Raw genomic sequence first — 13,154 nt, forward strand, 5'->3', positions numbered from 1 at the left:
GCCCTCCGCTGTTGTTTGCGTGCCACGGCGTTTGGGTCCGGAGCGCGTTTTGCGTTGATCCGGTTCTGTTCTTCCCGGTTCGCGGGTGATGGTGTCCCGGGTGGTCAGCCGTGTTCTTGCGGCTAAGCTGCCTGTGTTCTTCCCTCATGCCTGTGGCGTTCGTGGCTTCGCTGCTCTCGCTGCCGTCTGGGCGACATGGCCTTGCAGTCTTTCGGGCATGGATTTTTGGTGTTCGTGCAGGGGCCTTGCTGCTCGTGGTTCTCGTGTTGTTCCCGGGATTTTCGGGGCTGTGGCGCCTTGGGTTGGCGTTTGCTGCCGGTTGTCTCGCCTCCTTGGGGGATGCGTGGTGTCCGCCTCCCGGTTTTGTCCCTTTGACCTTCCTCTGTGGGTAGTTAGCTCCGGGGAGCCGACGGGGCTCCCCCCAGAAAACCAGCGTTGAATGTAATGAAACGCCATTTTCTGGGTGAGACCCGGAGGCTCCCCGGCAACCCTCCCTCCCTCCGGTCGGCGTTTTTCGCGTGTTTTGACATCCAGCCTCAGAACTGATGGGTGGATAGCCGGCGTGGGAGGTCTGGGGCTCCCCCTTCCCCCTCCCGGGGAGGGGGGAGCTGCGCAGACAGCGGCGCGGTGACGTATGACGTCATACTAGTTTCCTTGTTTTCTGTTGAAGAGTTCTATTCACTAGTTTGGCTTAGGTAGCAATTTTCACCAGAATAGGGGTTTGTTTTGGAATGCTTACCTTTCTGGATGCTTGACCCGGTCGATGGCAGACATAGAATGCTTCCAACCACACGGGGGTTTCTATAGGCCATTGCTCCCCTTGCCTCTCTGAGGGGGCCAGGTTCTGGCTCGTGGTCCCCGGTAGGCCCTAGAACTCCATACACATGACTGATGCCAAAGTCTGACATTAGCATATCAGCCGGTAAAGCTCCGGGGAGCCTCCGGGTCTCACCCAGAAAATGGCGTTTCATTACATTCAACGCTGGTTTTTTCTTTTCTCTTTTCTTTTCTCTTTTCTCTTTTCCTTTCCTTTCCTTTCCTTTCCTTTCCTTTTCTCTTCTTTTCTTTTCCTTTTCTTTTCTTTTTTCTTTTCTTTTTTCTTTTCTTTTTTCTTTTCTTTTTTCTTTTCTCTTTTCTTTTCTCTTTTCTCTTTTCTTTTCCTTTCCTTTCCTTTCCTTTCCTTTTCTCTTCTTTTCTTTTCCTTTTCTTTTTTCTTTTCTTTTTTCTTTTCTTTTTTCTTTTTCTTTTTTCTTTTCTTTCCCAGGGCATTGGCATGTTTTATCATTATAGAACTGGATGGTGGGAGGCCTGGCTGACCTGGACTAGCTGCCTCCTTCCTCAAATGAGAGGGGAGGTTGGGGCAAACTAACAGGGGAATAGTTTTATTAAATTTTGGTCATTTTCATTGTTGGGGAATTCTTTTTGGAAATGTTGGGGGCTTCAGTCTCGTTTTTAAATCGTGCAGTAGTTTTTTATTCGCCAATCTTTCTCGGTGCTTCCCTGTTGGTGGTGAAGTTGATAAACTTTAAATGTAAAGAGTTCATAGGGTATTGCTCAGTACACTTCTCTAGAGGGAGCCAGGTTCTGGCTCAAGTTTCCTGGTAGGCCAACAGAATTATGCAACTCATGATACCTAGTAGTATGACAATCAGAGTGATCGGTTCAGGAGGTCTCCAGGGCTCGCCCAGAATCTGATGCTTCATTACATTTCTGGGGGAAGCCCCGTCAGCTCTCTGGAACTGACCATATTTCTATTTAACATATTGCATGATCTCCGTCTGTGATGTGCCATCAAGTCAAAGGTCACAGCCCACGTCACAGAACCTTCAGCTGGCTCATGCACCGCCTGAGCCATCCCGGCCTTGGCCGGGGGGGAGGTCTCTTCTCTTTCCCCTCAGTTTGTTGTGGCTCCTTCGGTTTCAGGTTGTTTCTCGGAGGTTTCTGCTCCTTTGGGTTCCGGTATCCGGTTTTTCGTTTGCAGCCGTTCTTCTTTTCTAGCGAGGTTGGGCCGGCGGTTTTCCGGAGGGGTCCCTGGAATTGTTAAAGCTTGTTTGGGTTGGGTGGGGGTGCATCTTCTTGTGTCTGGTTTTGGCTGTCTGCCATTGCCTGTGTGCCGCTGGCTCTGTGGCCCTTTACGCGCTTTTGCATTGCCTGGGTTCCCTTCGTTCCTGTTCCAAGGTTCGGGTCTCCCAGGTTGTCCGCGGGGTTGTTTGGTGTTGCTAATTGTCTTTCTTTCAGGTTTCGGGCGTGTGGTTTCCACCTCCCGGGTTTGTCACTTTTTTGTCCTTGTCTTTGGGTAGTTAGCTCCGGGGGAGCCAATGGCCGCTTTCCCCAGAAAACCAGCGTTGAATGTAATGAAACGCCATTTTCTGGGCAAGCCCTGGAGGCTCCCCAGCATTCCTCCCTTCCCCCCAGTCAGCGGTTCTTTTCACGTGTTTTGACATCCAGCTTAACCACCGTGCTGCACCGAGTTTATTGTGAAATTCCCCCGTTGCGCATGAAATAAAGTGTTCCCAAAAAATTCTTTTTTCTTCGTAAAATGATAAATTCCCTTCCCTGAACATGTCTATGTAAAAATAAATACCAAATTCCACTTACTTTGGCTGTGAGGTTGTGGACAAGGTGCGCTGTGACGTCATCAGGGCCTGGTCGCCTGTGTGTGAACCGCCCAGACACGGTTGTGCAGGCCATTCAAGCACTGGGTGTTGCCACAAATATATTTTCAATTATTTTTTTTATTTATTTCCAATGCGGTTTTATTTGTTTGTTTTTATCGTATATGATGCATATTTGTGTCCTTTACAATATGTATACAGTAGAATGTTCATAATGTTCCATGGAACTGTGATAGATGTGTCAGTAATGTGTCCACAATAAATGTTTATTGTCGCAATATTACCTGTTAAAAATTCAGTAAAATTACAATATGTACAGTTTCACACACTGTTTACACAGTAACACACTGCATTACACACTCAGTACTTCGGAAGTGAGTAATAATCAACAAAGTAGTCCATGGTGCACAGCGTGACTTCGCTCTCGTTGCACCAGGTACAGATAAATTTTCGCTTCCTGTTTCTTCAATCTGTGTGCTTGCAAATAACGCACTCAAGTACACCCTTGGCTTTAGTACTTGTAGGTGGTATGTAGCCAAGCTTGTAAAGCATAAGGTAGTATTGAAAAGATTATACGAAAAGATCCATTTGTAAGGTAGTCTTGAAAAGATCGCTTTGTATGGTCCCACACAGGAAGAAATTCATCTAACACTGTTCATCTATGCTATTTGTATCAGATGCATTATCACTGAATGCAGAAAATGATTCATCTATGTATCATCTAAATAAATTGTAGATAGCATAGGATTGCAAGGGTGACGCTCAGAGCTACAACTGGATACGCTCCCTGTATTGTCCTCATAGGTGCTGTATCACTTGCATCTGACCTTTGTGTTAGGTCATTATTGTGCCTAGCTTCACCAATATTATGACCCTTATGTTCTTCAAACAATAAGGTTTAAATTTCACCGACAGAGCGTTATCTTTCAACACTGCGTTGGACAGGTGTTTGGGAGCCAGAGGTGCGTGCGCCACCCATGGTTGCTCATTCAGTACTAACCCAGCCAGCAGCCCTTGGGCATTCTGGGAATTTTTTCCAAGATGGCTGCCGCTCATTGGAGGTCCTAAGAGTTCATTTCGTACACAACCAACTTTGTACACATTTAGAATTGGTATCAAAAAATAAAAAAAAAAAAGAGTTTTCTCGGTTGGCGCAGTTTCCCGCCAACCGAGAATAGTCAGTTGGCGCAGTTAAGTGGTTAAGAACTGAAAGGCTTGGGTAGCTGGCAGGGGGTTTGGGGCTCCCCTTCCCTTCCCGGGGAGGGAGGGGGGGGGTGGTTGCGCAGACAGCAACCCGTTGGTAATGAGATGACGTCATGCTCGTTTGATCGTTTTTCTTCATGGAGATTTCTATCCTCTCATTCGGTGTTTGGTAACATTTCTTCACCAGAATTGATGGGGGGGGGGGGTGTTTTGGGGTGCCTATATTTCTGGTGCCCGACCCAGTTGATGGCAGACATAGAGTACTTCTAAAACATATGTAGGATGTGTCTATAGGCCATTGCCTTTGCTCCTTTCTGAGAGGGCCAGGTTCTGGCTTGTGGTCCCTGGTAGGCCTAGAACTCCATGTACATTGATGCCCAAAGCTTATACATCCGTATCAGCCGGATAGCTCCAGGGAGCCTTCTGGTCTCACCCAGAAAATGGCGTTATATTACATTCAACGCTTGTTTTTTGTAATTAAACATCATTACATTTGTTGTTTTTGTTGTTCATTAGACTTTTTGTCTTTGTTGTTTCTAGATTGACAGCTCAATCCTAATACAGAGGACTACTTGGTTTGCAAACCCCTTGGGGATGAGACCTGTCGGTTATCGTGTAGGTAAACGACAAATGTAGAGAAAAAATACACGAGAAATGAAGGGAGAAAATCAAGAAAATTTGAAAAAATCTGGGGCGAAAAACTCGCCAGGTTCATAGCATAAATGTGACGGTATTTTCCACTTATGTTGATGATCAATGTTGATGAAGCATAGTTATTTACATGGAAGAGGTGGTGGTGGATGTTGATGGTGTTGGGTTGACTGAAGTGGAGAATAATGGTGATAAGGTAACCTCAGATGTTATGCTTCAAGTTAATCTTAAAACTGCAGGTGGGTGAGCTGGCTGGCTAGCAGACAGGTTGGCTGACTGGCTAGCAGACAGGCTGGCTGGCTGGCTGGCTAGCAGACAGGCTGGCTGGCTGGCTGGCTGGCTAGCAGACAGGCTGGCTGGCTGGCTAGCAGACAGGCTGGCTGGCTGGCTAGCAGACAGGCTGGCTGGCTGGCTGGCTGGCTAGCAGACAGGTTGGCTGGCTGGCTGGCTGGCTAGCAGACAGGTTGGCTGGCTGGCTGGCTGGCTGGCTAGCAGACAGGTTGGCTGGCTGGCTAGCTAGCAGACAGGTTGGCTGGCTGGCTGGTTGGCTAGCTAGCAGACAGGTTGGCTGGCTAGCTGGCTGGCTAGCTAGCAGACAGGTTGGCTGGCTGGCTGGCTGGCTGGCTAGCTAGCAGACAGGTTGGCTGGCTGGCTGGCTAGCTAGCAGACAGGTTGGCTGGCTGGCTGGCTGGCTAGCTAGCAGACAGGTTGGCTGGCTGGCTGGCTGGCTGGCTAGCTAGCAGAAAGGTTGGCTGGCTGGCTAGCAGACAGGTTGGTTGTCTGGCTGGCTGGCTAGCACACAGGTTGGCTGGCTGGCTGGCTAGCTAGCAGACAGGTTGGCTGGCTGGCTGGCTAGCTAGCAAACAGGTTGGCTGGCTGGCTGGCTAGCTAGCTAGCAAACAGGTTGGCTGGCTGGCTGGCTGGCTGGCTGGCTAGGAGACAGGTTGGCTGGCTGGCTGGTTGGCTAGCTAGCAGACAGGTTGGCTGGCTGGCTGGCTGGCTGGCTGGCTGGCTGGCTGGCTGGCTGGCTGGCTAGGAGACAGGTTGGCTGGCTGGTTGGCTGGCTGGCAGGCTGGCTGGCTGGCTAGCAGACAGGTTGGCTGGCTGGCTGGCTGGCTATCAGACTGGCTGGCTGGCTGGCTGGCTATCAGACAGGTTGGCTGGCTGGCTATCAGACAGGTTGGCTGGCTGGCTGGCTGGCTGGCTGGCTGGCTGGCTGGCTGGCTGGCTGGCTGGCTGGCTGGCTAGCTAGCAGACAGGTTGGCTGGCTGGCTAGCTAGCAGACAGGTTGGCTGGCTGGCTGGCTGGCTGGCTGGCTAGCAGACAGGTTGGCTGGCTGGCTGGCTAGCAGGCTGGCTGGCTGGCTGTCTAGCAGACAGGTTGGCTGGCTAGCAGACAGGTTGGCTGGCTGGCTGGCTAGCTAGCAGACAGGTTGGCGGGCTGGCTGGCTGGCTAGAAGACAGGTTGGCTGGCTGGCTAGCAGACAGGTTGGCTGGCTGGCTGGCTAGCAGACAGGTTGGCTGGCTGGCTGGCTAGCAGACAGGTTGGTTGGCTGGCTGGCTGGCTAGCAGACAGGTTGGCTGGCTGGCGGCTGGCTGGCTGGCTGGCTGGCTAGCAGACAGGTTGGCTGGCTGGCTGGCTGGCTGGCTGGCTGGCTGGCTGGCTGGCTAGCAGACAGGTTGGCTGGCTAGCAGACAGGTTGGCTGGCTAGCAGACAGGTTGGCTGGCTGGCTGGCTGGCTAGCAGACAGGTTGGCTGGCTGGCTGGCTGGCTGGCTGGCTGGCTGGCTAGCAGACAGGTTGGCTGGCTGGCTGGCTGGCTAGCAGACAGGTTGGCTGGCTGGCTGGCTAGCAGACAGGTTGGCTGGCTGGCTGGCTGGCTAGCTAGCTAGCAGACAGGTTGGCTGGCTGGCTGGCTAGCTAGCTAGCAGACAGGTTGGCTGGCTGGCAGGCTAGCTAGCTAGCAGACAGGTTGGCTGGATGGCTGGCTAGCTAGCTAGCTAGCAGACAGGTTGGCTGGCTGGCTGGCTGGCTGGCTGGCTAGCAGACAGGTTGGCTGGCTGGCTGGCTAGCAGACAGGTTGGCTGGCTGGCTAGCAGACAGGTTGGCTGGCTGGCAGACAGGTTGGCTGGCTGGCTGGCTGGCTAGCAGACAGGTTGGCTGGCTGGCTAGCAGACAGGTTGGCTGGCTGGCTGGCTAGCAGACAGGTTAGCTGGCTGGCTAGCAGACAGGTTGGCTGGCTGGCTGGCTGGCTAGCAGACAGGTTGGCTGGCTGGCTGGCTGGCTAGCAGACAGGTTGGCTGGCTGGCTGGCTAGCAGACAGGTTGACTGGCTGGCTGGCTGGCTGGCTGGCTGGCTAGCAGACAGGTTGGCTGGCTAGCAGACAGGTTGGCTGGCTGGCTGGCTAGCAGACAGGTTGGCTGGCTGGCTGGCTAGCAGACAGGTTGGCTGGCTGGCTGGCTAGCAGACAGGTTGGCTGGCTGGCTGGCTAGCAGACAGGTTGGCTGGCTAGCAGACAGGTTGGCTGGCTGGCTGGCTAGCAGACAGGTTGGCTGGCTGGCTGGCTAGCAGACAGGTTGGCTGGCTGGCTGGCTAGCAGACAGGTTGGCTGGCTGGCTGGCTAGCAGACAGGTTGGCTGGCTGGCTGGCTAGCAGACAGGTTGGCTGGCTGGCTGGCTAGCAGACAGGTTGGCTGGCTGGCTGGCTAGCAGACAGGTTGGCTGGCTGGCTGGCTAGCAGACAGGTTGGCTGGCTGGCTGGCTAGCAGACAGGTTGGCTGGCTGGCTGGCTGGCTAGCAGACAGGTTGGCTGGCTGGCTGGCTTGCAGACAGGTTGGCTGGCTGACTGGCTGGCAGACAGGTTGGCTGGCTGGCTGGCTGGCTGGCTGGCTGGCTAGCTAGCAGACAGGTTGGCTGGCTGGCTGGCTGGCTGGCTGGCTAGCAGACAGGTTGGCTGGCTGGCTGGCTGGCTGGCTAGCAGACAGGTTGGTTGGCTGGCTGGCTGGCTAGCAGACAGGTTGGCTGGCTGGCTAGCAGACAGGTTGGCTGGCTGGCTGGCTGTCTGGCTAGCAGACAGGTTGGCTGGCTGGCTGGCTAGCAGACAGGTTGGCTGTCTGGCTGGCTAGCAGACTGGCTGGCTGGCTGGCTGGCTGGCTAGCAGACAGGCTGGCTGGCTGGCTGTCTGTCTGGCTAGCAGACAGGTTGGCTGGCTGGCTGGCTGGCTGGCTAGCAGACAGGTTGGCTGGCTGGCTGGCTAGCAGACAGGTTGGCTGGCTGGCTGGCTAGCAGACAGGTTGGCAGGCTGGCTGGCTAGCAGACAGGTTGGCTGGCTGGCTGGCTGGCTGGCTAGCTAGCAGACAGGTTGGCTGGCTAGCAGACAGGTTGGCTGGCTGGCTGGCTAGCAGACAGGTTGGCTGGCTGGCTGGCTAGCAGACAGGTTGGCTGGCTGGCTGGCTAGCAGACAGGTTGGCTGGCTGGCTGGCTAGCAGACAGGTTGGCTGGCTGGCTGGCTAGCAGACAGGTTGGCTGGCTGGCTGGCTAGCAGACAGGTTGGCTGGCTGGCTGGCTAGCAGACAGGTTGGCTGGCTGGCTGGCTAGCAGACAGGTTGGCTGGCTGGCTGGCTAGCAGACAGGTTGGCTGGCTGGCTGGCTAGCAGACAGGTTGGCTGGCTGGCTGGCTAGCAGACAGGTTGGCTGGCTGGCTGGCTAGCAGACAGGTTGGCTGGCTGGCTGGCTAGCAGACAGGTTGGCTGGCTGGCTGGCTAGCAGACAGGTTGGCTGGCTGGCTGGCTGGCTAGCAGACAGGTTGGCTGGCTGGCTGGCTTGCAGACAGGTTGGCTGGCTGACTGGCTGGCAGACAGGTTGGCTGGCTGGCTGGCTGGCTGGCTGGCTGGCTAGCTAGCAGACAGGTTGGCTGGCTGGCTGGCTGGCTGGCTGGCTAGCAGACAGGTTGGCTGGCTGGCTGGCTGGCTGGCTAGCAGACAGGTTGGTTGGCTGGCTGGCTGGCTGGCTGGCTGGCTAGCAGACAGGTTGGTTGGCTGGCTGGCTGGCTAGCAGACAGGTTGGCTGGCTGGCTAGCAGACAGGTTGGCTGGCTGGCTGGCTGTCTGGCTAGCAGACAGGTTGGCTGGCTGGCTGGCTAGCAGACAGGTTGGCTGTCTGGCTGGCTAGCAGACTGGCTGGCTGGCTGGCTGGCTGGCTGGCTAGCAGACAGGCTGGCTGGCTGGCTGTCTGTCTGGCTAGCAGACAGGTTGGCTGGCTGGCTGGCTAGCAGACAGGTTGGCTGGCTGGCTGGCTGGCTGGCTAGCAGACAGGTTGGCTGGCTGGCTGGCTAGCAGACAGGTTGGCAGGCTGGCTGGCTAGCAGACAGGTTGGCTGGCTGGCTGGCTGGCTGGCTAGCTAGCTAGCAGACAGGTTGGCTGGCTGGCTGGCTAGCAGACAGGTTGGCTGTCTGGCTGGCTGGCTGGCTAGCTAGCAGACAGGTTGGCTGGCTGGCTGGCTGGCTGGCTGTCTGTCTGGCTAGCAGACAGGTTGGCTGGCTGGCTGGCTGGCTGGCTAGCAGACAGGTTGGCTGGCTGGCTGGCTAGCAGACAGGTTGTGGCAAGCTGGCTGGCTAGCAGACAGGTTGGCTGGCTGGCTGGCTGGCTGGCTAGCAGACAGGTTGGTTGGCTGGCTGGCTGGCTGGCTGGCTGGCTGGCTGGCTAGCAGACAGGTTGGCTGGCTGGCTGGCTGGCTGGCTAGCTAGCAGACAGGTTGGCTGGCTGGCTGGCTAGCAGACAGGTTGGCTGGCTGGCTGGCTAGCAGACAGGTTGGCTGGCTGGCTGGCTGGCTGGCTGGCTGACTAGCAGACAGGTTGGGTGGCTGGCTGGCTGGCTGGCTGGCTGACTGGCTAGCAGACAGGTTGGTTGGCTGGCTGGCTGGCTGGCTGGCTGGCTGGCTAGCTGGCTAGCAGACAGATTGGCTGGCTGGCAGGCTGGCTAGCTAGCAGACAGGTTGGCTGGCTGGCTAGCAGGTGGGTTGGCTGGCTAACACGTTGGCTGGCTAGCATGTTGGCTGGCTAGCAGGCAGACAGGTTGGCTGGCTAGCTGGCAGACAGGTTGGCTGGCTAGCAGGCAGACAGGTTGGCTGGCTGGCTAGCAGACAGGTTGGCTGGCTAACAGGTTGGCTGGCTAGCATGTTGGCTGGCTAGCATGTTGGCTGGCTAGCAGGCAGATGGGTGCTGGCTAGGAGGCAGGCAGATGGGTGCTGGCTAGGAGGCAGGCAGATGGGTGCTGGCTAGGAGGCAGGCAGATGGGTGCTGGCTAGGAGGCAGGCAGATGGGTGCTGGCTAGGAGGCAGGCAGATGGGTGCTGGCTAGGAGGCAGGCAGATGGGTGCTGGCTAGGAGGCAGGCAGATGGGTGCTGGCTAGGAGGCAGGCAGATGGGTGCTGGCTAGGAGGCAGGCAGATGGGTGCTGGCTAGGAGGCAGGCAGATGGGTGCTGACTAGGAGGCAGGCAGATGGGTGCTGGCTAGCTGGCAGGCAAGTGTGCAGGCTGGCTAGGAGCTGTGGTCACACCACATCCCCTCAGCTTCCCTATCCCAACTCATCCTACCCTGCCTCCTCATCCCTATACCGGACCCTCCCAGATATATTCCCCACCCCTCCAGGTGATGTAGACGGTCCGTACAATATTAATACGGTTCAGATTCTCTGCTACCTTCCCTACCAGATGGTGGCCTTGAGAGGCAGACTCCCTGACTGCCGTGACCGACTGACTATGTTTTCTGTTGGGGAGTTCTATCCACTAGTTCGGCTTTTGGTAGCAATTTTAACCAGAATAGGGGATTGTTTTGGGGCACTTACCTTTCTGGCTGCCTGATCAGGTCGATGGCAGACATAGAATGCTTCTAACCACTCGGGGGTTTCTATAGGCCCTTGCTTCCCTTACCTCTCTGAGGGGGTCCGGTTCTGGCCGTGGTCCCTGGTAGGCCTAAGAACTCCATACACATGACTGATGCCAAAGTATGACATTAGCATATCAGCCTGGGATAGCTCCAGGGAGTCTCCGGGACTCACCCAGAAAATGGCATTTCATTACATTCAACGCTGGTTTTTTCTTCTGTCTTCTAGTTTTGGCATATTTAATGCCTCTAATCTCTCCTCGTAGCTTTTGTCCTTCATTTCTGGGAGCCATTTAGTTGCATGTCTTTGCCCCCTTTCCAGTTTGTTGATGTGTTTCTTAAGATATGGGCACCATACAAGCACTGCATATTCCAGCTTTGGTCTAACAAAAGTCGTGAACAATTTCTTTAGTATATCGCCATCCTGCATTTAAAAGCAATTCTGAAGTTAGAAAGTGTAGCATAGGCTCCTCGCACAACATTCTTAATGTAGTCCTCAGGTGATAGTTTTCTATCTAGAACCATCCCTAGATCTTTCTTTATCAGAATTCTTTAAAGATTTCTCACATAATTTATAGGTTGTGTGGTGTCCCTCTTGTTCGTGTTACCCCCAATGCTAAAGAGTTTGGCTTTGTCCACGTTGTCTCTGAGGATTTTGTAGGTGGTGGTCATTTCTCCCCTTACTCTTGTTTTTCTTCCAGGAACGTGAGGCTTCGCTCCCGTAGCCTATCCTCACAGCTCATACCTCTCTGTGGATTACCACTGCTGATTCGGTGGACACCTTGTTGGTTGACCCTGTTTCCTTGGTCCCGTGTTCCAAGGCTCATATTTCCTAGGTCATCTGCTGTGTTATTGCATGTAGCTAGCCTGTGGTCTACCCTTAGGCCCTTGATGTTCACAAGTATGCTGCATTTGCCACAATCTGCTCCAACGTATGCTGGGCTGACATTCGGGTTTGGTGGTTTTGGCGTTGTAACAGAGTTCTGGCTGCATGGTATTTAGTTAATTTTAGTTTATGTTCCTGGTCCAAGTTGGTATGTGTTGTCTTGAGCCATGTCTCCAAGCCCTGATTCTCTTCCTTGTCTTCCCTGGCAAGTCCTGTTTTTGTTTTCTGTGGTTAGCTTCAGGGAGCCACTAGGGCTTATCCCGAAAGAGGCATTTCATTACATTTAAAGCCGAGTTTTTATTACTAGTGGAAACTGAGAGTTCTCAGATAGAAACAATATCAAATATATGAATATGCTGAATGGATTGCTAGGCAATTTTTTTTTATCCACTTATTAGCTTATTGTGGATAATGTTTGCTTTATTAAATACAATTACAAATTTGCATGTTTGGTGTAATTAGTTTTCATTTACGGTATTGGCATCTAACAATTTATTTTCACAGGGGCGTCAATTCTACCCACGATGTCATCCAAACTTGCCAGAAGGGGAAGTATTGGATCATCCAAGTCTCTATGCCATAATTCTAGACTTGGCTACCACGCTCGATGTGTCACACCTTTTCTATGACACGCATGACCTCCAATGACCTTCTGCCACGTGCTGACCTTCGGCTAGAGAAGGATTGCGACATGGTGCAACATTTATAAGTGAGGTCAACAGGCTTTCTAACTGGTTTGGATCATTTTTAGTGAGCCAGTCGGAAGGTGAACGGAGAATGATGCATTATGCTAGCAACCATGTGACACAAGTATCGGGTGAATGCAGTTACGTGTCTCATTCTAGAGTACAAGGCAGTGTAGTTGCACGAGCCAGAGCAGAAAATCACCTTGACTTTCATGCACAAAATGGTATTCAGTATGTTTCCAGGGGTCAGAGTAATCAGCTGTCATACCAGATGACACAACAGAAAGGAAAGCAACTCAACAAAAGTAAGAGTTCTAAACTAAGTGCATCTGCTACTACTCTGAGCCCACCACACCCCACCAGCTCAGATCTTAACTGGAGTCCACTTCCTAGGCGACATGCTTCAGCTTCTGAAAATCTTTGTGTTGCTCTTTATTGTGACGATGGCTGGGAAGATTCAGAAACTGGTGCAGCTGATTTGAGGCCTGGCCAGTCCATTCAGCAACAATTGCCGAGCTGCAGCACGCCAAAGCCCAATCGACCTACACTCAGGAGCCTCACCTTTGCTGATGAAATGCCAGACGACATCATTCCTGACCACACGTCACTTTCTCCACCTCTAAGTCCTACTCTCCAGCTTCGGCCTTATACTAACCCCAGAGACACTCCTACTCACCACCCCCCTGTTCTTCACACCCCGACTCACCGCCTCACACCTATTCCAGCTCATGACCTTACACTCGATTCTCTGCATGACCTTAATTGGCTGCATGAAATGGAGCCAGATGATCAGGTTGTTCTAGAGGTTCATGTCATATGGTCCATCTTATCTCTGATGGTTGTCCTATTAGCATGCTACACTTTGCATCATCAACCACTCTCTGGGTAATATCCATAATTTTAATAGGATTGTTTGCCATACCTAAAGTTTTATACACAGCAACTTTAAATTGCATTTTGAGCTCATGCCCAAGTCTTCTAGTTTGACATGCAGAGTTGTACAGATCCAATTTTAGCTTCAGTAGTCTTCATTATTTATTAACAGTAATTTGAGTGACCAAGTTGACACTGCCCAAAGACTAGAAACAACAGTGCTGTAAATAACAGTGTGACTTATTCAAGGTAGATCAGGTGGAAAATATTAGAATTATTCTAAGTACAGTAATTAATATATTTTACATATAACATATATATACTGTATATATTAATAGCTATACATAACATTTTAATTTCTG

General features: G+C 53.0%; 2 protein-coding genes across 2 annotated transcripts in view; both read left to right on the forward strand.

The window, feature by feature from the left end:
• The window catches only part of LOC138364448 (protein SCAI-like), a 104,577-nt gene extending 92,696 nt beyond the window's left edge, over positions 1-11,881 (forward strand). Inside the window, exon 6 of the mRNA XM_069324083.1 lies at positions 11,738-11,881. Coding sequence (XP_069180184.1) covers positions 11,738-11,881 — 144 coding nt within the window. The remainder of the gene's footprint in view (positions 1-11,737) is intronic.
• Positions 11,882-12,010: 129 nt separating this feature from the next.
• On the forward strand, positions 12,011-12,945 carry LOC123757288 (uncharacterized). Its single transcript, XM_045740841.2, has one exon. It carries the CDS (start codon positions 12,011-12,013, stop codon positions 12,806-12,808), a length of 798 nt encoding a protein of 265 aa, XP_045596797.1. The 3' UTR covers positions 12,809-12,945.
• Positions 12,946-13,154: the final 209 nt, after the last annotated feature.

Source organism: Procambarus clarkii, chromosome 13 (genome assembly GCF_040958095.1).
Source record: "Procambarus clarkii isolate CNS0578487 chromosome 13, FALCON_Pclarkii_2.0, whole genome shotgun sequence".
In the NCBI taxonomy this organism is placed as follows: domain Eukaryota; kingdom Metazoa; phylum Arthropoda; class Malacostraca; order Decapoda; family Cambaridae; genus Procambarus; species Procambarus clarkii.

Bases quoted from the DNA above. Each gene is read 5' to 3' on its own strand.
- LOC123757288 (XM_045740841.2), top strand. From the start codon at position 12,011: ATGATGCATTATGCTAGCAACCATGTGACACAAGTATCGGGTGAATGC.